Source organism: Aedes albopictus, chromosome 2 (assembly GCF_035046485.1).
Source record: "Aedes albopictus strain Foshan chromosome 2, AalbF5, whole genome shotgun sequence".
NCBI classification, from domain to species: domain Eukaryota; kingdom Metazoa; phylum Arthropoda; class Insecta; order Diptera; family Culicidae; genus Aedes; species Aedes albopictus.
The window spans coordinates 70,056,352-70,081,720 of record NC_085137.1 but is presented as its reverse complement, the minus strand read 5'-3'; the positions used below and the strand labels follow the sequence as shown (position 1 = coordinate 70,081,720).

Below are 25,369 nucleotides of genomic sequence, written 5' to 3'. Positions count from 1 at the left end.
TTGCTCAAATTTTGAGCATTTTCCCATAGTTTTCATAGGGTGACGCTAGAACAAATCGGTTTATCGCTCTAACTTTTTTGTTTCAATTTTCTCATCAAAGTCGTCGAAGAACCACTTTTAGAGCTTCCAAAAACGCACATTTTCGTGCGCTGAGAATGTTGCTACGTCATTCCGTTCAAAAGATATTGATGATTTTCTAAAAAATATAGGCACTTTTCAACTATTTTTTTCTTGAGTTACAATAATAACACCTCTCTAATTTTCTGATATGTTTTATAACAATATATCTTCTTTTGAATGCTGAAAAAAGATATTTTTTATCTTTACCCCAACCCGTAATATTGCTTTTTGAATAAACTATGATGTTTGAAGAAACACGCTCATAACTTTTGAACCAAAAGAGATAACAATCGTCTCAGCACACGAAACGACGCGTTTTCAAATGCTCTACAAGCGTTTCTTGGGCGACTTTGATGAGAAATTGAAACTGAAAAAGTTAAAGCCAGAAAACCTGTTTTTCCTGAATCACCCTAAGCTTATTCAGAAATATATCTCTAGATCGGCCAATTTTAAAGCTACAAAAAAACTGTCTTCAGCAAACTTGCTCAAAATTGATAGGTCTCCAACTTTGCCGAAGAATGTGTATGGTTATTCTTGCAAATAAAAAAGTTTGGTTTCCAATTTCTGTGAAAATACGGACCACCCTAATTTTCATGTATATTGGAAAGAGGGCCATATTATTAGCAACAACTTTGTAGAAGACCATATTTGTCTAAAAAATCATTTGAAGGCGCTGCATGCATCTTTCCTCGTAAATCTGGTTCGTGGACCATTGTGCACTGGGTATTTCGTGTGTTGTCCGTTGTTTCATGTTAGTGATCGTTCAGTCTGTGCAACCTTTGGTTGAAGACGGTGTAGTGTCTTGTTTAGATCTTCAAATATTGGTACATATAGATTTCTGGAAGACTTGGAAAACTACAAGAAATTTGGCAAAATTTAGTAAGAAATCTAGGAGAATTTTTGTTTTTTTTTTAAGAATAATGAGCTTTTTCGGGCTCAACTCACGAATAGAGAGTATTTTCAATTCTGATGAAATTTTGCTCATTCCTCACCTAACTTTTGAAAAGGGCAGATGAAAACATCCTAGTTTTCTTATTCAAAAAATTATAACTAGAAAACGTTTTGTTGGATCAAAATAATGTCAAAATTTGAGAATATTTTAAGAATTTTTAGAAAAAAAATAAGGTACACTGTTGCAAGTTGAAACGGGTGGGATGAGATTAAACGGGTCAACATGATGTTATATAATCATGATAATGGATTCGATTTTTTCAACAAATGTTTCTAAATCAAACCATCTCATCGTAAAGAATAAATTACCAAAATGTATGAAAATCTCTTTCCAAACTTCGCGTTCCATCTTGCCCGCTGTACCTTCCACTGAGAGTAATATTTATCGGGAATCATTTTTAGATTTCATACACTTTGCTTCTCACTCAACAATGTTTCCTATGCCAGAATCCTTGACCTCATGTAAAGTAACAACTAAAAGGTTATCGTTTACAATTAAGTAACAACAAATTAAAATTAAATTAAATTACTTTCAATTTTCCAGAAACCATAGGCACCATTCGATTTTTTTTTATTATTTAATAAGAAGAAAGCCGACTTTCAGCCTTAAAATTTGCCAAGTAGGCCAAGATGCGCAAATGCTTCTAACTATTTTTTTTCTCTAATTTTTATTTTTCGTTGATTTTATAAACAAGGAAACAATTTTTGGGATTTTTCTTATCAAAACTAAGTTTTAAGTACATGTTCCAATGGAGCAACAATACATGATTTTATTCCTGCATCAAACTTAAGCTACAGCAAATACAAAAATCAGACAAATTGAAATTAAAAATGTGGGCCTTGTTTTTTCTTTATTTGTATAAACGAGATTTTTAAACCTATACTAGATCATCTCGGGACTCACGCTTCACTTCCCTTCCGAAGGAAGAACTCACATTTTAGTGAATTTGTCGGAAGTGGGATTCAATCCCAGGTCATTGGCGTGATAGTCAGGTGCTTTAACACCAAGCCCGCTCCTGGGCCTAGCAAAATATTATTCGAGACGACCTAAAACTTCTCATATCTGAGAAATGATAAACTCCTTTTTGATAAAAAAAAATCTCGAACAATATTTCACAAAGTCTCATACATTTTTATTTTTTTCTTTGAATTACCTGTAATTCAAGTATGAATACGAAGGGTTGATTTTGTTTTTTTAAGAAGAAAATTAGGTTTTTTTCATACACCTTTTTCAAAAGTTAGGTGAGGAAAAATCGTTGTGTATTTATGCAAAAGTAAATGATTCACGAAATCCAGTATATGAACAAAATCTCAATGAAGTTGGCTTCTTAAGCAGTGTTGATGTAATTTAATTTTCTGAATATACACGCCAAACTTAACAGAAATCCAAATTTTCATGAATTTTGGAGCTCGGGAACTTATTTAAAAATCAATTTGAAGTTTGTATGGGAGCGATTTTGTTTTTTGTACTGAACGAAGCTGTCAAGCAATTGCCCAGCTGTCAAAATGTGATAGGTGTCAAAATAAAGTTCTAAAATTCTGAAAAAATCATTGTGGCTCAGAAAAAGGTGCTCTTTCGTACAAAATAAAAAAAAATCAATGATTTTTCAAAATTTAAAAATCCAATTGAAAAATATTGAGTTAAAAATGGCATAGTTTTTTTTTGTTTTTGGGGCTGGAAACTTCTTCAATAACATAACTGTAAGAGTAACAAATGACTACACATTTAAATAAGAAGTCTTTGCCAAGATTCCAGATATTGACTTTTTTCTTCAAGTTGAGAAAATCTTTTATGCAATTCAGTATCATAATTTCTATTTTATGTAACTCAGTTTAGCATCATAATGGCCAATTTTTCCGACCTGGTTCATTATGCAATTGGAATGAGTTGCATAATGAAAAAATAGTTGCATAATGTTCATAATGCAACTTATTTGGGTTGCGTTATGAACATTATGCAACTCAAATGAGTTGTATAATAAAAAAACATCATTGCATAAAATTTTGTATGGAACTCGTTGAAAAACTCAATTTTTCAGCACTCTTCGTATTTATCCAACTCGGCAAGCCTCGTTGGATAAATGTACGACTCGTGCTGAAAAAAATCAACTTTTTGCAACTCGTTACATAAATAACTATTAAAGTATTATAAAAAATGAAAAATAAAATAATGAGACAGTTGAAGAAATCTCTGTGGTAGCTCTGGAAAAAAATATGGAAGCTATAGAGCAAAATCCAGTGCTGAATGCTCGGAGAAATATGTTATAAAACTTTTGTATTTTTGCCAATAATCCTGAAGTACAAATACTAATGTACATTATTGAAAAATTTGGAAATTAGTGATACATAACTAAATAATAAAATACCAAAAGAAAAATAACAAAATGATGCAAAACAAACTTTCGAAAAAATCTAATGAAAAAAAGTAAAAAAATTAGCTTTATATTTAATTTGTGAACCGACTTTTTTTAATAAGATTCAAAGTAAAAAATACAGTCGAACCTCCATGAGTCGATGTTCCTTGACTCGATATCGACTCATGATGGTAATTTTTTTTCATAGCGAATAATAATTTCTATGTTACTATGATGGTTCCTCCAAAATGCTCACCAAGGGATTCCTATTCTACTACTCGATATTTCCATGAGTCGATGGTCCCTTCAATATCGACTCATGGAGGTTTTACTGTAGATCGATTAACAGTATGATTCAACTGACGTTTTTTGGCATGAGGAGTATTGCATAAAGGAAACGTCCGTAAATTACGTTTCGAAAAGAATCGTCCATTTCAACTCCTCTTCCTCTTATGTAACATGTTTTGTATAGGACCTCTGAAATTTTAGTGATAAGGTGTGCAAAAGGACTTTTCCACAGAAAAATGATGAGGAAAAATCGATTGAAATAGTCAGATTTCTAAGCGGTTATGATGGTCCAAATTCATGCACTCCACGACAGCTGAGCAAATAATAAAAATAATTTTATTTTATTTTTTTTTTTTTCAAAATATTGGTGCGTTATGTTCCATGGTTTTGGAGGTATACAGTGTCAAAGTTGAGATTTGTAAGAAAAATAATGTTTCAGAAGAAACAATAGGGTTTCTGAATCTATGAATTTTACTAACTCAATATAAATTTAACCATAGCTTCGCACAATGTCTAAAAGCTTATAGAAACTGCCACTTGGGAAACATAAATTTCTGTTTTGAAGTTACCAAATAAGCCATTATCAAGCTACATATTCCATCACAGTCGCAACCAAAACTGTTACCAAATAAAGCAGATACACGGAAAATATAAAATGGGCAAATGTATTGAAAACTTCAGGCATCATATTCTTCTTTGTCCCAAGTTGCCCCAGGCAAAAGTTTGTATTGGAGTATTCCTACATAAGTCTGCTAACAGTTCGTGGAGAGTTTAGCTGCACATATTTGCACCTGTTTCGTTTAGGCCTATTATATTTTTTCAGTGTTTCTAGAAACTTTACACAACTATTGGCTACTAGCTACTTATACTTATCTTGAAAAGTTCCAAAGCTTAAAATGGTTTATCGTAAATGTAGCTTAAAAAGTTTCTCTAGGGGCTGTCCATAAACCACATGATCTTTTTTTTTTTGAGATTCCAAACCAAATTTGATCGAAATCGGTTCAGTACTTTTTCTAGTAAATATCCAAAACTCAAATCGCTTCAAGGTAAATTTTAGGTACTTTTTGACCATTTTCAGTTCCGCGTGCACTATTTTGACTGTAGAACTGGTAACACTGTCAAAGTTTTATAAAAATCGGGACAGTGTTACCAGTTCTACAGTCAAAATAGTGCACGCGGAACTGAAAATGGTCAAAAAGTACCTAAAATTTACCTTGAAGCGATTTGAGTTTTGGATATTTACTAGAAAAAGTACTGAACCGATTTCGATCAAATTTGGTTTGGAATCTCAAAAAAAAAAAGATCATGTGGTTTATGGACAGCCCCTAGAGAAACTTTTTAAGCTACATTTACGATAAACCATTTTAAGCTTTGGAACTTTTCAAGATAAGTATAAGTAGCTAGTAGCCAATAGTTGTGTAAAGTTTCTAGAAACACTGAAAAAATATAATAGGCCTAAACGAAACAGGTGCAAATATGTGCAGCTAAACTCTCCACGAACTGTTAGCAGACTTATGTAGGAATACTCCAATACAAACTTTTGCCTGGGGCAACTTGGGACAAAGAAGAATATGATGCCTGAAGTTTTCAATACATTTGCCCATTTTATATTTTCCGTGTATCTGCTTTATTTGGTAACAGTTTTGGTTGCGACTGTGATGGAATATGTAGCTTGATAATGGCTTATTTGGTAACTTCAAAACAGAAATTTATGTTTCCCAAGTGGCAGTTTCTATAAGCTTTTAGACATTGTGCGAAGCTATGGTTAAATTTATATTGAGTTAGTAAAATTCATAGATTCAGAAACCCTATTGTTTCTTCTGAAACATTATTTTTCTTACAAATCTCAACTTTGACACTGTATACCTCCAAAACCATGGAACATAACGCACCAATATTTTGAAAAAAAAAAAATAAAATAAAATTATTTTTATTATTTGCTCAGCTGTCGTGGAGTGCATGAATTTGGACCATCATAACCGCTTAGAAATCTGACTATTTCAATCGATTTTTCCTCATCATTTTTCTGTGGAAAAGTCCTTTTGCACACCTTATCACTAAAATTTCAGAGGTCCTATACAAAACATGTTACATAAGAGGAAGAGGAGTTGAAATGGACGATTCTTTTCGAAACGTAATTTACGGACGTTTCCTTTATGCAATACTCCTCATGCCAAAAAACGTCAGTTGAATCATACTGTTAATCGATCTACAGTAAAACCTCCATGAGTCGATATTGAAGGGACCATCGACTCATGGAAATATCGAGTAGTAGAATAGGAATCCCTTGGTGAGCATTTTGGAGGAACCATCATAGTAACATAGAAATTATTATTCGCTATGAAAAAAAATTACCATCATGAGTCGATATCGAGTCAAGGAACATCGACTCATGGAGGTTCGACTGTATTTTTTACTTTGAATCTTATTAAAAAAAGTCGGTTCACAAATTAAATATAAAGCTAATTTTTTTACTTTTTTTCATTAGATTTTTTCGAAAGTTTGTTTTGCATCATTTTGTTATTTTTCTTTTGGTATTTTATTATTTAGTTATGTATCACTAATTTCCAAATTTTTCAATAATGTACATTAGTATTTGTACTTCAGGATTATTGGCAAAAATACAAAAGTTTTATAACATATTTCTCCGAGCATTCAGCACTGGATTTTGCTCTATAGCTTCCATATTTTTTTCCAGAGCTACCACAGAGATTTCTTCAACTGTCTCATTATTTTATTTTTCATTTTTTATAATACTTTAATAGTTATTTATGTAACGAGTTGCAAAAAGTTGATTTTTTTCAGCACGAGTCGTACATTTATCCAACGAGGCTTGCCGAGTTGGATAAATACGAAGAGTGCTGAAAAATTGAGTTTTTCAACGAGTTCCATACAAAATTTTATGCAATGATGTTTTTTTATTATACAACTCATTTGAGTTGCATAATGTTCATAACGCAACCCAAATAAGTTGCATTATGAACATTATGCAACTATTTTTTCATTATGCAACTCATTCCAATTGCATAATGAACCAGGTCGGAAAAATTGGCCATTATGATGCTAAACTGAGTTACATAAAATAGAAATTATGATACTGAATTGCATAAAAGATTTTCTCAACTTGAAGAAAAAAGTCAATATCTGGAATCTTGGCAAAGACTTCTTATTTAAATGTGTAGTCATTTGTTACTCTTACAGTTATGTTATTGAAGAAGTTTCCAGCCCCAAAAACAAAAAAAAACTATGCCATTTTTAACTCAATATTTTTCAATTGGATTTTTAAATTTTGAAAAATCATTGATTTTTTTTTATTTTGTACGAAAGAGCACCTTTTTCTGAGCCACAATGATTTTTTCAGAATTTTAGAACTTTATTTTGACACCTATCACATTTTGACAGCTGGGCAATTGCTTGACAGCTTCGTTCAGTACAAAAAACAAAATCGCTCCCATACAAACTTCAAATTGATTTTTAAATAAGTTCCCGAGCTCCAAAATTCATGAAAATTTGGATTTCTGTTAAGTTTGGCGTGTATATTCAGAAAATTAAATTACATCAACACTGCTTAAGAAGCCAACTTCATTGAGATTTTGTTCATATACTGGATTTCGTGAATCATTTACTTTTGCATAAATACACAACGATTTTTCCTCACCTAACTTTTGAAAAAGGTGTATGAAAAAAACCTAATTTTCTTCTTAAAAAAACAAAATCAACCCTTCGTATTCATACTTGAATTACAGGTAATTCAAAGAAAAAAATAAAAATGTATGAGACTTTGTGAAATATTGTTCGAGATTTTTTTTTATCAAAAAGGAGTTTATCATTTCTCAGATATGAGAAGTTTTAGGTCGTCTCGAATAATATTTTGCTAGGCCCAGGAGCGGGCTTGGTGTTAAAGCACCTGACTATCACGCCAATGACCTGGGATTGAATCCCACTTCCGACAAATTCACTAAAATGTGAGTTCTTCCTTCGGAAGGGAAGTGAAGCGTGAGTCCCGAGATGATCTAGTATAGGTTTAAAAATCTCGTTTATACAAATAAAGAAAAAACAAGGCCCACATTTTTAATTTCAATTTGTCTGATTTTTGTATTTGCTGTAGCTTAAGTTTGATGCAGGAATAAAATCATGTATTGTTGCTCCATTGGAACATGTACTTAAAACTTAGTTTTGATAAGAAAAATCCCAAAAATTGTTTCCTTGTTTATAAAATCAACGAAAAATAAAAATTAGAGAAAAAAAATAGTTAGAAGCATTTGCGCATCTTGGCCTACTTGGCAAATTTTAAGGCTGAAAGTCGGCTTTCTTCTTATTAAATAATAAAAAAAAATCGAATGGTGCCTATGGTTTCTGGAAAATTGAAAGTAATTTAATTTAATTTTAATTTGTTGTTACTTAATTGTAAACGATAACCTTTTAGTTGTTACTTTACATGAGGTCAAGGATTCTGGCATAGGAAACATTGTTGAGTGAGAAGCAAAGTGTATGAAATCTAAAAATGATTCCCGATAAATATTACTCTCAGTGGAAGGTACAGCGGGCAAGATGGAACGCGAAGTTTGGAAAGAGATTTTCATACATACTTTGACAGTGTAAACTTGTTGTGTTATACTGTTTACAGTGGAAATTTCAGCCATTTTTGTTGAGTACTTTCAAAGTAAGAGCAGTTTGAATTTCACTATACCAAAAACCTCATCTGCTTATTGTGACATAGTGCGACATATATGGCTATAACTTTTTAACGGTATGATCAAATTGAATGAAATTTTGACAAACTACTTCTACATACATACTTTACGTACAAAAAAAAAATCATTGAAATCGGTTCAGTATTTTTGGCGCCAGCGTTGAAACGGCAAATAAGTGATATTTTCAAAAAGGTTTGTTTGTACAAGATTCTCAAGTGGCAATTTCCTTGTTTCAACGATATCTCCGCCATTACTCAACCGATTTTAATGAAAATTTTATGGTATTAGCTACACATAATATACTATTCATGGTAAAAAAATTGGCTATTTTAGCGAACGCAATCAAAAGTTATACAATATTTTTTGTGTGGCAATTTCATCGTGTTCGCCCTTTAGCCTTAGTTAAATTACACAAGAATGCAAAAAAATCCATGCTGTAAAAACGAAAATAAATCAAATAAATCATTTAAGAATGTTTATTCAGGGACCTTAAAATTTAAAAAAAGATTCGAAACTGGAGGGAATAAAACTAGAGGTATTACTGTAAAATGATTCAAATCAATTACTTCTGATACCGTACATTTTTCTTGTTGTTTTTTGGCTTCCTTTCTTTTCGGTCTTACTCTATTCCTTTTTCCAACTCCAATTTGTGGAGTTCCAGCTCGGTTGACACATTTCAATATGCTTATATTACTGCATTAAACCATTTCAATGTAAGCTTATCTTAAAACTAACAGTCAGATTTGGGTATTATTTGATTTTTGTACATGTTTTTACCCCTTATTTGCACTGCACTTTGTCATAACAGAAGATCTCTGTAGATCAATCAATATCATCATGCCCTTCGATTTTTCACTGAATGAGCCTGCAACCAGCAAGTGAGATTTTGTTTCAGTGTGTTTGGATTTCGTTTGGACGGGTGTTTCTTGTTCGATGTTAATATACTTATTAAACCCCCCCCCCCTCAAAAACCCCACCACAGCCACTAATTGCGATTTCCCTGCTCTGTTTGCTTTCATCCTCCCACCCCATACCACCCCCGCAGTACTTGGAGCATCGGGAGAAATTTTATTGGAGAAAATCCTCGAGGAGGACAGTAGCTACGGTGATCCGGACTACTACACACGAAACAACGTTGGCCAATCGCCGCCCGGGCTGGACAACGACAAGAAGCTGCTGCTGGGCAATGGCCACACCGGCGCCATCCACATGACCGATATTTAATTCCTCGGTGTACCACACATTAATAGCCCATCGCCTCCATCATCACCGTCGCCATTATTGTCGTCGTCTCATTATCGTCGCCATAGTTTCGTTGTGATGTCATCATCATACAGCCGGTGAAATGGACCGACCACCACCATCCCGTGTCGCCACAGCAGCCAGCAGAGGCATCGTAAGTAGAACCAGCGCAGCAGCGCGCAGTCATGGCAGAAGAGCTCTAGAAGGCACCACGAGTAAAGTGTGCTAACTATACATTATGGCTCTTTCTTCCCAATCTTCTACACTATATAGATATTTTTTTCTATATTGATATAGATATTAATAAGAAATATTCACATAGTTCAAGTACGTGAAGATATATAAATTGAAAAATGGCAGAAACAGAAACTTATAAATCAATCCATAATCATGCACGGACATATGCCCAGACACAATAAGCGACAGACTTTTCTTGCATCATAGGGACTGCTACGAAACGGTCACGGTGGGTTTGCCATGAAGTGGATAACTAAATTTTCGGCAACCAAATCTAGAATTTATGAATATAACCTTGAAAATTATGTACCCTTGGGTTTTGCCACCCAAATCTCACCCTTCTTCTTAAAGATAGATGTGAAGGCACGCTTTTGAGCATAATAAGCAGGATGATAAACCGGAACATTACTGTATTCAAAATGCTTTTCCAACCAGACTGTAATGTCACCCGTCCGTCAGTCAGAAAATGCTCCTCTCAGTCTTTCATATGGTCAGCACTGGCGCAGTCTTGTGACGTGCATCATTGACAGTTGAAAAAAACCTTCGCATATTGTTCAGCTCCACGCTCTGATAGAAGCACACACTCTTTATGCTGCTGTTTCATGCTGCGGTAAATTCGTTTCTTTTCTGCTCCTTCCACCCTGTACCACTCTCTTCTCGTTCATCAACCGTTGACTGTCCTTGTCGAATCAAAAATGTTCGGTGAGATTGGGTGTGCTCGTTTCATACTATTGTTTAATGCGAAAATACAATGAATGTTCGTTGTAAAATAACATAAAATATTTAGATAATATTCCTGTGACATAAATATTGGAATCACACTTTTCTTAGTCCGTTACTTTAGGCAATGGCGTTGACTTCTTATTTACGGTTTCTATACAGAGAAGTTTACGTTCTGAGAATAAACATTGAGCGACCATTGGTAACTTTTTTCCTTTCAAACACATTTTAGTCGAGTCAAATGTTTTTTTCATAAACATGAATGGACAAAATTCCATTTAATTCGATTCACTTGATCCTGCTGTTCCAAAGCTGTTAAAAAACGGGAGTCAATTAAAAACATTTTAGTTTACCGATTAAGTCGATATTGTACAAGTTATATTTATTCTACCAATTATAGCTAACTAGTGAAGGAGCTATCAATCAAAATTTGAGAATACTGCTTGATTAATGCATCCTAGATGACTAATAGAATTTGGATACAATTTGGTTACATTTTTCAGCTCATACCTTGGTATGCAGAAAATGCCCACAAATGTGAACGCAGAAGCTCACTTTCGATCTCGTTGGAAGTTGTGTGTTGAGTGTATGGTTTTTCTTCTCGCGGTTCACACGCACTGAGGAGTATGACATCTCTGGTCAGAATTGAGGAGATTTCTCCTGAAATATCGTGGAGATTTCCCTTGGAATCTTCTGAAACTTTGTGGAGATTTCTTCTTCAACTTCGTAGAGATTTCTTTTAAAATCTCGTGGAGATTCCTTTAACAATCTCGTGGAGATTTATCCTAGAATAGCGTGGAGATTTCCTCTGGAATCTCGTGGAGATTTCCTCTGAAATCTCGTGGAGATTTCCTCTGAAATCTCGTGGAGATTTCGTCTGAAATCTCGTGGAGATTTCCTCTAAAATCTCGTGGAGATTTCCTCTGAAATCTCGTGGAGATTTCCTCTGAAATATCGTGGAGTTTTCTCTGAAATCTCGTGGAGATTTCTTTTGAAATCTCGTGGAGACTTCTTTTGAAATCTCGTGGAGATTTCTTTTGAAATCTCGTGGAGATTTCTTATGAAATCTCGTGGAGATTTCTTATGAAATCTCGTGGAGATTTCCTCTGAAATCTCGTGAAGATTTCCTCTACAATCTCGTGGAGATTTCCTCTGAAATCTCGTGGAGATTTTCTCTGAAATCTCGTGGAGATTTCCTCTGAAATCTCGTGGAGATTTCCTCTGAAATCTCGTGGAGATTTCCTCTGAAATCTCGTGGAGATTTCCTCTGAAATCTCGAGGAGATTTTCTCTGAAATCTCGTGTAGATTTTCTCTGAAAGCTCGAAGAGATTACCTCTGAAATCTCGTGGAGATTACCTCTGAAATCTCGTTTAGATTTCCTCTGAAATCTCGTGGAGATTTCCTCTGAAATCTCGTGGAGATTTCCTCTGAAATCTCGTGGAGATTTCCTCTGAAATCTCGTGGAGATTTCCTCTGAAATCTCGTGGAGATTTCCTCTGAAATCTCGTGAAATTTCCTCTGAAATCTCGTGGAGATTTCCTCTGACATCTCATGGAGATTTCCTCTGAAATCTCGTGAAATTTCCTTTGAAATCTCGTGGAGATTTCCTCTGAAATCTCGTGAAGATTTCCTCTGAAATCTCGTGAAATTTCCTCTGAAATCTCGTGGAGATTTCCTCTGAAATATCGTGGAGATTTGCTCTGAAATCTCGTGAAATTTCCTCTGAAATCTCGTGGAGATTTCCTCTGAAATCTCGTGAAATTTCCTCTGAAATCTCGTGGAGATTTCCTCTATAATCACGTGGAGGTTTCCTCTGAAATCTCGTGGCGATTTCTTCTGAAATCTCACGGAGATGTCTCTGAAATCTCGTGGAGATTTCCTCTGACATCTCATGGAGATTTCCTCTGAAATCTCGTGGAGATTTCCTCTGAAATCTCGTGGAGATTTCCTCTGAAATCTCGTGGAGATTTCCTCTAAAATCTCGAGGAGATTTTCTCTGAAATCTCGTGCAGATTTTCTCTGAAATCTCGTGGAGATTTCCTCTGAAATCTCGTGGAGATTTCCTCTGAAATCTCGTGAAGATTTCCTCTACAATCTCGTGGAGATTTCCTCTGAAATCTCGTGGAGATTTTCTCTGAAATCTCGTGGAGATTTCCTCTGAAATCTCGTGGAGATTTCCTCTGAAATCTCGTGGAGATTTCCTCTGAAATCTCGTGGAGATTTCCTCTGAAATCTTGTGGAGATTTCCTCTGAAATCTCGTGGAGATTTCCTCTGAAATCTCGTGGAGATTTCCTCTGAAATCTCGTGGAGATTTCCTCTGAAATCTCGTGGAGATTTCCTCTGAAATCTCGTGGAGATTTCCTCTGAAATCTCGAGGAGATTTTCTCTGAAATCTCGTGTAGATTTTCTCTGAAAGCTCGAAGAGATTACCTCTGAGATCTCGTGGAGATTACCTCTGAAATCTCGTTTAGATTTCCTCTGAAATCTCGTGGAGATTTCCTCTGAAATCTCGTGGAGATTTCCTCTGAAATCTCGTGGAGATTTCCTCTGAAATCTCGTGGAGATTTCCTCTAAAATCTCGTGAAATTTCCTCTGAAATCTCGTGGAGATTTCCTCTGACATCTCATGGAGATTTCCTCTGAAATCTCGTGAAATTTCCTCTGAAATCTCGTGGAGATTTCCTCTGAAATCTCGTGAAGATTTCCTCTGAAATCTCGTGAAATTTCCTCTGAAATCTCGTGGAGATTTCCTCTGAAATATCGTGGAGATTTGCTCTGAAATCTCGTGGAGATTTCCTCTGAAATCTCGTGAAATTTCCTCTGAAATCTCGTGGAGATTTCCTCTGAAATCTCGTGGAGATTTCCTCTGAAATCTCGTGAAATTTCCTCTGAAATCTCGTGGAGATTTCCTCTATAATCACGTGGAGGTTTCCTCTGAAATCTCGTGGCGATTTCTTCTGAAATCTCACGGAGATGTCTCTGAAATCTCGTGGAGATTTCCTCAGACATCTCATGGAGATTTCCTCTGAAATCTCGTGGAGATTTCCTCTGAAATCTCGTGGAGATTTCCTCTAAAATCTCGAGGAGATTTTCTCTGAAATCTCGTGCAGATTTTCTCTGAAATCTCGTGGAGATTACCTCTGAAATCTCGAAGAGATTACCTCTGAAATCTCGTGGAGATTACCTCTGAAATCTCGTGGAGATTTCCTCTGAAATCTCGTGGAGATTTCCTCTGAAATCTCGTGGAGATTTCCTCTAAAATCTCGTGAAATTTCCTCTGAAATCTCGTGGAGATTTCCTCTGACATCTCATGGAGATTTCCTCTGAAATCTCGTGAAATTTCCTCTGAAATCTCGTGGAGATTTCCTCTGAAATCTCGTGAAGATTTCCTCTGAAATCTCGTGAAATTTCCTCTGAAATCTCGTGGAGATTTCCTCTGAAATATCGTGGAGATTTGCTCTGAAATCTCGTGGAGATTTCCTCTGAAATCTCGTGAAATTTCCTCTGAAATCTCGTGGAGATTTCCTCTGAAATCTCGTGGAGATTTCCTCTGAAATCTCGTGAAATTTCCTCTGAAATCTCGTGGAGATTTCCTCTATAATCACGTGGAGGTTTCCTCTGAAATCTCGTGGCGATTTCTTCTGAAATCTCACGGAGATGTCTCTGAAATCTCGTGGAGATTTCCTCAGACATCTCATGGAGATTTCCTCTGAAATCTCGTGGAGATTTCCTCTGAAATCTCGTGGAGATTTCCTCTAAAATCTCGAGGAGATTTTCTCTGAAATCTCGTGCAGATTTTCTCTGAAATCTCGTGGAGATTACCTCTGAAATCTCGAAGAGATTACCTCTGAAATCTCGTGGAGATTACCTCTGAAATCTCGTGGAGATTTCCTCTGAAATCTCGTGGAGATTTCCTCTGAAATCTCGTGGAGATTTCCTCTGAAATCTCGTGGAGATTTCCTCTGAAATCTCGTGGAGATTTGCTCTGAAATCTCGTAGAGATTTGCTCTGAAATCTCGTGGAGATTTCCTCTGAAATCTCGTGGACATTTCCTTTGAAATCTCGTGGAGATTTCCTCTGAAATCTCGTGGAGATGTCCTCTGAAATCTCGTGGAGATTTCCTCTGAAATCTCGTGGAGATTTCCTCTGAAATCTCGTGGAGATTTCCTCTGAAATATCGTGGAGATTTGCTCTGAAATCTCAAAAGTTATACAATATTTTTCGTGGAGATTTCTTCTGAAATCTCGTGAAATTTCCTCTGAAATCTCGTGGAGATTTCCTCTGAAATCTCGTGGAGATTTCCTTTGAAATCTCGTGAAGATTTCCTCTTAAATCTCGTGGAGATTTCCTCTGAAATCTCGTGGAGATTTCCTCTGAAATCTCGTGGAGATTTCCTTTGAATCTCATGGTGATTTCCTTTGAAATCTCATGGAGATTTCCTCTGGAATCTCGTGGAGATTTCCTCTGGAATCTCGTGGAGATTTCCTCTGGAATCTCGTGGAGATTTCCTCTGAAATCTCGTGGAGATTTTCTCTGAAATCTCGTGGAGATTTCCTCTGAAATCTCGTGGAGATTTCCTCTGAAATCTCGTGGAGATTTCCTCTGAAATCTCGTGGAGATTTCCTCTGAAATCTCGTGGAGATTTCCTCTGAAATCTCGTGGAGATTTCCTCTGAAATCTCGTGGAGATTTCCTCTGAAATCTCGTGGAGATTTCCTCTGAAATCTCGTGGAGATTTCCTCTGAAATCTCGTGGAGATTTCTTCTGAAATCTCGTGAAGATTTCCTTTGAAATCTCATGGAGATTGTTTTTGAAATCTCATGGAGATTTCCTCTGGAATCTCGTGGAGATTTCCTCTGGTATCTCGTGGAGATTTCCTCTTAAATCTCGTGGAGATTTCCTCTGAAATTTCGGAGAGATTTCCTCTGAAATCTCGTGGAGATTTCCTCTGAAATATCGTGAAGATTTCCTCTGAAATCTCGTGGAGATTTCCTCTGAAATCTCGTGGAGATTTCCTCTGAAATCTCGTGGAGATTTCCTCTGAAATCTCGTGGAGATTTACTCTGAAATCTCGTGGAGATTTCCTCTGAAATCTCGTGGAGATTTCCTCTGAAATCTTTTGCAGATTTCCTCTGAAATCTCGTGGAGATTTCCTCTGAAATCTCGTGGAGATTTCCTCTGGAATCTCGTGGAGATTTCCTATGGAATATCGTTGAGATTTCCTCTGGAATCTCGTGGAGGTTTCCTCTGGAATATCGTGGAGATTTCCTCTGAAATCTTGTGCAGATTTCCTCTGAAATCTCGTAGAGATTTCCTCTGAAATCTCGTGGAGATTTCCTCTGAAATCTCGTGGAGATTTCCTCTGAAATCTCGTGGAGATTTCCTCTGAAATCTCGTGGAGATTTCCTCTGAAATCTCGTGGAGATTTCCTCTGAAATCTCGTGGAGATTTCCTCTGAAATCTCGTGGAGATTTCCTCTGAAATCTCGTAAAATTTCCTCTGAAATCTCGTGGAGATTTCTTCTGAAATCTCGTGGAGATTTCCTCTGAAATCTCGTGGAGATTTCTTCTGAAATCTCGTGGAGATTTCTTCTGAAATCTCGTGGAGATTTCTTCTGAAATCTCGTGGAGATTTCTTCTGAAATCTCGTGGAGATTTCTTCTGAAATCTCGTGGCGATTTCTTCTGAAATCTCGTGGAGATTTCTTCTGAAATCTCGTGGAGATTTTCTCTGAAATCTTGAAAGGGTTTCCTCTGAAATCTCGTGGAGATTTCCTCTGGAATCTCGTGGAGATTTCCTCTGAAATCTCGTAAAATTTCCTCTAAAATCTCGTGGAGATTTCTTCTGAAATCTCGTAGAGATTTTTTCTGAAATCTCGTGGAGGTTTTCTTTGAAAATATTTCCTCTGAAATCTCGTGGAGATTTCGTTTGATATCTCGTGGAGATTTCCTCTGGAAACGCGTGGAAATTTCCTCTGAAATCTCGTAAAATTTCCTCTTAAATCTCGTGGAGATTTCCTCTGAAATTTCGGAGAGATTTCCTCTGAAATCTCGTGGAGATTTCCTCTGAAATATCGTGAAGATTTCCTCTGAAATCTCGTGGAGATTTCCTCTGAAATCTCGTGGAGATTTCCTCTGAAATCTCGTAAAATTTCCTCTGAAATCTCGTTGAGATTTCCTCTGAAATCTCGTGGAGATTTCCTCTGAAATCTCGTGGAGATTTCCTCTGAAATCTAATGGAGATTTTCTCTGAAATCTCGTGGAGATTTCCTCTGAAATCTCGTGGAGATTTCCTCTGAAATCTCGTGGAGATTTCCTCTGAAATCTCGTGGAGCTTTCCTCTGAAATCTTGTGGAGATTTCCTCTGAAATCTCGTGGAAATTTCCTCTGAAATCTCGTGACGATTTCCTCTGAAATCTCGTGGAGATTTCCTCTGAAATCTCGTGGTGATTTCCTCTGAAATCTCGTGGAGATTTCCTCTGAAATCTCGTGGAGATTTCCTCTGAAATCTCGTGGAGATTTCCTCTGAAATCTCGTGAAGATTTCCTCTGAAATCTCGTGAAGATTTCCTCTGAAATCTCGTGGAGATTTCCTCTGAAATCTCGTGGCGATTTCCTCTGAAATTTCGGGGAGATTTCCCTGAAATCTCGTGGAGATATCCTCTGAAATATTGTGGAGATATCCTCTGAAATCTCGTGGAGATATCCTCTGAAATCTCGTGGAGATATCCTCTGAAATCTCGTGGAGATTTTCTCTGAAATCTCGTGGAGAAATCCTCTGAAATCTCGAAAAAATTTCCTCTGTAATCTCGTGGAGATTTCCTCTGAAATCTCGAGGAGATTTCCTCTGAAATCTCGTGGAGATTTCCTCTCAAATCTCGTGGAGATATCCTTTGATATCTCGAAGAAATTTCCTCTGAAATCTTGTTGAGATTTCTCCTGGAAACTTGTGAAGATTTCTCAAGGAAACTTGTGGGGAATTCTCAAGAAAACTCGTGGAGATTTCCTCTGAAATTTCATGTGAATTTCCTTTGGAATTTAATGTAAATTTCCATTGGAATTTCATGGAGATTTCCCGTGCAATCTCGTCAGATTTCCCCTGGAATCTTCTCCTGCAATCTCGTGGAGATTCCTCCTGAAATCTCGTGGAGATTTTACCTGAAATCTCGTGGAGATTTCCCATGGAATCTCGTGGAAATTCTCTCTGGAATCTCGTGGAGATTTCCTCTGAAATATCGTGAAGATTTCCTCTGAAATCTCGTGGAGATTTCCTCTGAAATCTCGTGGAGATTTCCTCTGAAATCTCGTATAATTTCCTCTGAAATCTCGTGGAGATTTCCTCTGAAATCTCGTGGAGATTTCCTCTGAAATCTCGTGGAGATTTCCTCTGAAATCTCATGGAGATTTTCTCTGAAATCTCGTGGAGATTTCCTCTGAAATCTCGTGGAGATTTCCTCTGAAATCTCGTGGAGATTTCCTCTGAAATCTCGTGGAGCTTTCCTCTGAAATCTTGTGGAGATTTCCTCTGAAATCTCGTGGAAATTTCCTCTGAAATCTCGTGACGATTTCCTCTGAAATCTCGTGGAGATTTCCTCTGAAATCTCGTGGTGATTTCCTCTGAAATCTCGTGGAGATTTCCTCTGAAATCTCGTGGAGATTTCCTCTGAAATCTCGTGGAGATTTCCTCTGAAATCTCGTGAAGATTTCCTCTGAAATCTCGTGAAGATTTCCTCTGAAATCTCGTGGAGATTTCCTCTGAAATCTCGTGGCGATTTCCTCTGAAATTTCGGGGAGATTTCCCTGAAATCTCGTGGAGATATCCTCTGAAATATTGTGGAGATATCCTCTGAAATCTCGTGGAGATATCCTCTGAAATCTCGTGGAGATATCCTCTGAAATCTCGTGGAGATTTTCTCTGAAATCTCGTGGAGAAATCCTCTGAAATCTCGAAAAAATTTCCTCTGTAATCTCGTGGAGATTTCCTCTGAAATCTCGAGGAGATTTCCTCTGAAATCTCGTGGAGATTTCCTCTCAAATCTCGTGGAGATATCCTTTGATATCTCGAAGAAATTTCCTCTGAAATCTTGTTGAGATTTCTCCTGGAAACTTGTGAAGATTTCTCAAGGAAACTTGTGGGGAATTCTCAAGAAAACTCGTGGAGATTTCCTCTGAAATTTCATGTGAATTTCCTTTGGAATTTAATGTAAATTTCCATTGGAATTTCATGGAGATTTCCCGTGCAATCTCGTCAGATTTCCCCTGGAATCTTCTCCTGCAATCTCGTGGAGATTCCTCCTGAAATCTCGTGGAGATTTTACCTGAAATCTCGTGGAGATTTCCCATGGAATCTCGTGGAAATTCTCTCTGGAATCTCGTGTAGATTTTCCCTGGAATCTCGTGGAGATTTACCCTGGAATCTTGTGGAGATTTCCCCTGAAATCTGATGGTGATTTTCCCTGGAATCTCGTGGAGATTCCTCTTCGAATCTCGTGGAGATTCCTCCTGGAATCTCGTGGAGATTCCTCCAGGAATCTCGTGGAGATTCCTCCAGGAATCTCGTGGAGATTCCTCCAGGAATCTCGTGGAGATTCCTCCAGGAATCTTGTGGAGATTCCTCCAGGAATCTCGTGGAGATTCCTCCAGGAATCTCGTGGAGATTCCTCCAGGAATCTCGTGGAGATTCCTCCAGGAATCTCGTGGAGATTCCTCCAGGAATCTCGTGGAGATTCCTCCAGGAATCTCGTGGAGATTCCTCCAGGAATCTCGTGGAGATTCCTCCTGGAATTTCGTGGAGATTCCTCCTGGAATCTCGTGGAGATTCCTCCTGGAATCTCGTGGAGATTCCTCTGAAATCTCGAGGAGATTTCCTCTGAAATCTCGGGGAGATTTCCTCTGAAATCTCATGGAGATTTCCTCTGAAATCTCGTGGAGATTTCCTCTGAAATCTCGTGGAGATTTCCTCTGAAATCTCGTGGAGATTTCCTCTGAAATCTCGTGGAGATTTCCTCTAAAATCTCGTGGAGATTTCTTTTGAAATCTCGTGGAGATTTCCTCTGAAATCTCGTGGGGATTTCCTCTGAAATCTCGTGGAGATTTCCTCTGAAATCTCGTGGAGATTTCCTCTGAAATCTCGTGGAGATTTCCTCTGAAATCTCGTGGAGATTTCCTCTGAAATCTCGTGGAGATTTCCTCTGAAATCTCGTGGAGATTTCCTCTGAAATCTCGTGAAGATTTCCTCTGAAATCTCGTGGAGATTTCCTCTGAAATCTCGAGGAGATTTCCTCTGTAATCTCGTGGAGATTTCCTCTGAAATCTCGTGGAGATTTCCTCTGAAATCTCGTGGAGATTTCCTCTGAAATCTCGTGGAGATTTCCTCTGAAATCTCGTGGAGATTTCCTCTGAAATCTCGTGGAGATTTCCTCTGAAATCTCGTGGAGATTTCCTCTGAAATCTCGTGGAGATTTCCTCTGAAATCTCGTGGAGATTTCCTCTGAAATCTCGTGGAGATTTCCTCTGAAATCTCGTGGAGATTTCCTCTGAAATCTCGTGGAGATTTCCTCTGAAATCTCGTGGAGATTTCCTCTGAAATCTCGTGGAGATTTCCTCTGAAATCTCGTGGAGATTTCCTCTGAAATCTCGTGGAGATTTCCTCTGAAATCTCGTGCAGATTTCCTCTGAAAACTCGTGGAGATTACCTCTGAAATCTCGAAGAGATTTCCTCTGGAATCTCGTGAGGATTTCCTCTGAAATGTCGTGGAGATATCCTCAAAAATCTCGTGGAGATTTCCTCTGAAATCTCGTGGAGATTTCCTCTGAAATCTCGAGGAGGATCCTCGAAGAGATTTCCTCTGAAATCTCGAAGAGATTTCCTCTGAAATCTTGAAGAGATTTCCTCTGAAATCTCGAAGAGATTTCCTCTGAAATCTCGAAGAGATTTCCTCTGAAATCTCGAGGAGATTCCTCCTGGAATCTCGAGGAGATTCCTCCTGGAATATCGAGGAGATTCCTCCTGGAATCTCGAGGAGATTCCTTCTGGAATGTCGAGGAGATTCCTCCTGGAATCTCGTGGAGATTCCTCCTGGAATCTCGTGGAGATTCCTCCTGGAATCTCGTGGAGATTCCTCCTGGAATCTCGTGGAGATTCCTCCTGGAATCTCGTGGAGATTCCTCCTGGAATCTCGTGGAGATTCCTCCTGGAATCTCGTGGATATTCCTCCTGAAATATCGAGGAGATTCCTCCTGGAATCTCAAGGAGGTTCCTCCTGGAATCTCGACGAGATTCCTTCTGGAATGTCGAGGAGATTCCTCCTGGAATCTCGTGGAGATTCCTCCTGGAATCTCGTGGAGATTCCTCCTGGAATCTCGTGGAGATTCCTCCTGGAATCTCGTGGAGATTCCTCCTGGAATCTCGTGGAGATTTCTCCTGGAATCTCGTGGAGATTCCTCCTGGAATCTCGTGGAGATTCCTCATGGAATCTCGTGGAGATTCCTCCTGGAATCTCGTGGAGATTCCTCCTGGAATCTCGTGGAAATTCCTCCTGGAATCTCGTGAAGGTTCCTCCTGAAATCTCGTGCAGATTCCTCCTGGAATCTCGTGGAGATTCCTCCTGGAATCTCGTGGAGATTCCTCCTGGAATCTCGTGGAGATTCCTCCTGGAATCTCGTGGAGATTCCTCCTGGAATCTCGTGGAGATTCCTCCTGGAATCTCGTGGAGATTCCTCCTGGAATCTCGTGGAGATTCCTCCTGGAATCTCGTGGAGATTCCTCCTGGAATCTCGTGGAGATTCCTCCTGGAATCTCGTGGAGATTCCTCCTGGAATCTCGTGGAGATTCCTCCTGGAATCTCGTGGAGATTCCTCCTGGAATCTCGTGGAGATTCCTCCTGGAATCTCGTGGAGATTCCTCCTGGAATCTCGTGGAGATTCCTCCTGGACTCTCGGCAAAATTCCCCCTGGAAATATTTTTTCATTTTTTTTTTGTGCCTGTCGTCATTCTTTAGCCTGTGACTTTTTCTCCCTCTCCACTTACAGAAACTCCTTCCCGTGATAAACGTGGAGAAGCAGAGGTGATTTAGGTCTCTTGTAAGCAACATACGTTATACTAACATTCCTTCTCTTCCTCGACGTGACCAGCGCCGTTATTGAATGAAGATAGGAGTTCTCGAAGGTGCACATTGAGAACGATAAGCCAAAACCAAGCTCCGTTTGTTGGTTCCTTTCAATTCTGAGATTTTTAAAAAATAATATTCGTAAGCTCTCTATCGTCACCTAATGGTGGAATTTCAAATCAAACGATCCATCCACTGTAATTCCTTGGCCAGTTTAACAATATTGCCGAACGGGATATATGCGATGGAAATTTTGTCAGTGTTATGTTTGTTTGTCTTTGATAATACAGGATGTGATACCCTTTCGAAGATTTTGTCTCTTTTAACAAAAATTTCAGTTAATTTCCAAACTACCATAACATAATTAGTATTATTTGTTTAAAAACAATAAACCACGTATGCAAACCCACCTTGACCACTGTGTGTATGTACTTGACCATTGCAAGACTTCATTTAATCGTGATAAAACCATTCGAAACAAAACAAAATCAATGAAATGTTGGCATTTCAAATAAGTTCAGCGCAAATCCGAATAAAACACAGCTAATATGTGCGTTTGAATCCTGATTTTACATGTGATAAACCATGATCACGAGAGAGTACGTATGAATTGATCCATATTGAGTTTTCCAAATTGCCATCATCGCCAGGTCCAATTTATTAGCTACACAAATCGATGGTGCTCATAAAATATTCCATTATTCAACGTAACAACAGAACACATGCAACTGATAACAACAACAACTATGGAACACTTTCTTAGCTGTGGATATTAGAATTCCGTTTTGATACTCACTTTAGTCGATATTTTTGTTACTGTGTAATGAAACATTCGCTATATAGACAACTCGTCGAATACATCCAAACATGAATGATATTTAGCTGTGTATAGTGCTCTAAGAAAGGAATCAAGTGAAAAGTAGTAAAATTTTTACAAAAATTGTTAAAAAATGATACCAAAAAATATGCTGAAAACAGAATCTCAACTCTGTAGGTAAATGTATTTAATTTGAAATTTTTGATGTTCGTGACCAGATGTCGTATATATTATTATTGATAAAAATGCATTCAGAAAAATTTGATCACATGTTGAACAGTACTTACATATTTCAGAGCTATTTAAACAAACAATGAGATAAAAACGAACCATACACACAGTCAAAGAAAATCACCGTGCATTCAGCTAGATAAAACTTTTATTAAACAATTCAATATTTAATAGAGTAAAATGTAATCGTTCCAAAGCTACATAGGCAAACAAGGAACGAATCATCATTTTTAAATGTAAAACCAAATATAGAAACATCATACGGGAATGTCGAACCCGACGTGGTAAGCTATCCGTCATCATGCAGTAAGCCGCCGCACACTCAGTAGGAGTATTACATTCATCGCACACAATTTATAATCAAAAGTTCATAAACCACCCACAGCATATCTGCCATGATTACATTCAAAAACACACATACACATATAAAGACACACACAAACATCCGCACATTCACCGGCAAGGAAGCACACCGGCAACACCGACGAGTTTTCCCACGGATATTCATTTTCTAACCGAATGTGTGAACAAAGCTCCAGAAGCGCCGAGGGAAAGAACAGCATCCCTTCCAGTCCACGCCATATCGTCTCGTTCAAGTATAGCCTGGGTTTCATCAATTGCCAGAGTGAGAGTGAGTGGACTGGAAGGGGGGTTTGTGTTCTGTCTGACATAATGCGAGCGTCAAAACTGAAATTAATTAAGCTTTTGAGCGGGAATTTTTCGCGCAACAACTGTTGGAATTGGAGCGGAGAAACTTTTCCGAATGACGAAGCAACAACCCCGACTGTGGGGTTACTTTTTTATATTTAGTAGGTGAATGATGAGGTCTGAACAAAACGTGAGCTATTTTGCTTTGCCTCCTGACTTAGGTTTACGAGCATAATTAACAGTATATTTGATGCGTAAATAAAGAGCATTTATTGCTTCAATTTCAACAATAAATAACGACTTTTTGTCCACAATTCGAAATCCCTCTGAAAAAACTGTGAAAATGACGAATGAAAAAGTAAAAATAATATGAAACGCGCTCACCAATTTATTGAACACGGGATATTTCAGTCTGTATTGATGGTATAAATGGTGAGCTCGTTTCACACTATTTTTGTATTATATGTTACTTTCGCGCATTTTACTGTTTTAATTCCTTTTTTTCGTTATTCAATTTGATCTACATAAATTTCCTCGACTTGTCATTCCCGAACAACTTTAATCTTCAGAATCACCGTTTGCCATTGAATCCAATCTCGGGAAGTGTATCAAGTGGAATCGAATTTGAATATCTAATTTTGCGACACGGTTGGTTGCTGCTGGGTGCCGAGTGATTCGTACGACAGTTTTACAGTGCCAATTGGATTGGATTTTAAGATGAAATTGAAACACAAGTCAACGATGATGATGACGACGATGCGATGTGGATGTGAATAAAACATGCATGAAACATATGGCTTTATTACAGATGCTCGACGGTCGGCGATGTGTCCTCATCCTGTACACCGGTAACATTGGTTTATTATGGATGAGAAGATATATTCTTCTTTGTGGATTTTGATCCCAACTGATATAGGATTTGCTTAATAGGCTCTAAACTTGTTATCTTTTTTCAAGCACGCCCGATTTATTTTCTCTACACGTTATTGTTCCCCTGCAACAATGGTAGCATTGATCCGATGACCTTACTGGCTGCAACAGGCTTCAGCGTTTGAAGCGGAACTGGTAAGTACAACAGCCTTAACGCTATTATATAGTCTCGCTAGAATCATAAGACTCTTGAATGTGCATAGTTTCCGTTTGTATCGCTGCGTCATTTCCTTCTGAGGAGCTTTTGTTGTTGTCCTAGCGATAAGTATGACGCGAATGTAAAGTAGAAAACGAAATCATCGATATGGCAATTCCTTTTGAAATACGAGTGCCACTAGAGACATAAGGAATCCGCTTACGGTGGGGTGTTCTAGTACATGAAATGTGCGACGAGATGAGTAAAATGACGAAAATTATATAGAATGGAAACTAAGGAAACTTTTACATATTTCGCAACAGTGTCTTTTTATACCCGTTTTATTAAAACATGGTTTTGCATGAAGAAAGTGGATAAAACAGAATGGATTTTTATTCCTTCTTCTTCTTCTTCTTCTTTTTGGCTCGACGTCCCCACTGGGACTTGGCCTGCCTCGCTTCAACTTAGTGTTCTTTGAGCACTTCCACAGTTATTAATTGAAGGGCTTTCTTTGCCTGCCATTGCATGAATTTGTATATTGTGAGGCAAGTACAATGATACTCTATGCCCAGGGAGTCGAGAAGATTTTCCCTTTTGGTGAAATTACTCCACTGCGTCCAATAAGCTGAACTTGTGTAGCAAGTCCCGTTTTGATAATGGAATGACATAGAACAGATAAAAGCCAATATATTAGTGAGCTCATTATATATGGTTTATTATTTTTATTTCGGTATACTCTGAAATAATTCTGGAATAATAAGTATACTCAAACCTTCACTTGATCATCCATTAACTCCTTAGGTGTCTCTCAAATAAACCAAAAATCCCTGGAGAAATCCTAGGAGGAACACCATAAGAAACCAAAGAAGGCATCCGGGAGAAATCCCTGAGAGACT

The 25,369-nt window shown here is 37.7% G+C and overlaps 1 protein-coding gene across 7 annotated transcripts in view; it reads left to right on the top strand.

Moving 5' to 3' along the window:
- Positions 1-10,003, top strand: part of LOC109416262 (uncharacterized) — a 111,075-nt gene extending 101,072 nt beyond the window's left edge. For 6 of the 7 annotated variants that reach the window (XM_029871516.2, XM_062849844.1, XM_062849846.1 and 3 more), the window contains exon 7: positions 9,453-10,003. In XM_029871516.2, coding sequence (XP_029727376.1) covers positions 9,453-9,631 — 179 coding nt within the window. In that variant the 3' untranslated portion in view covers positions 9,632-10,003. The remainder of the gene's footprint in view (positions 1-9,452) is intronic. The other variant, XR_009997417.1, reaches the window with a different exon arrangement.
- The last annotated feature ends 15,366 nt before the right edge of the window (positions 10,004-25,369 follow it).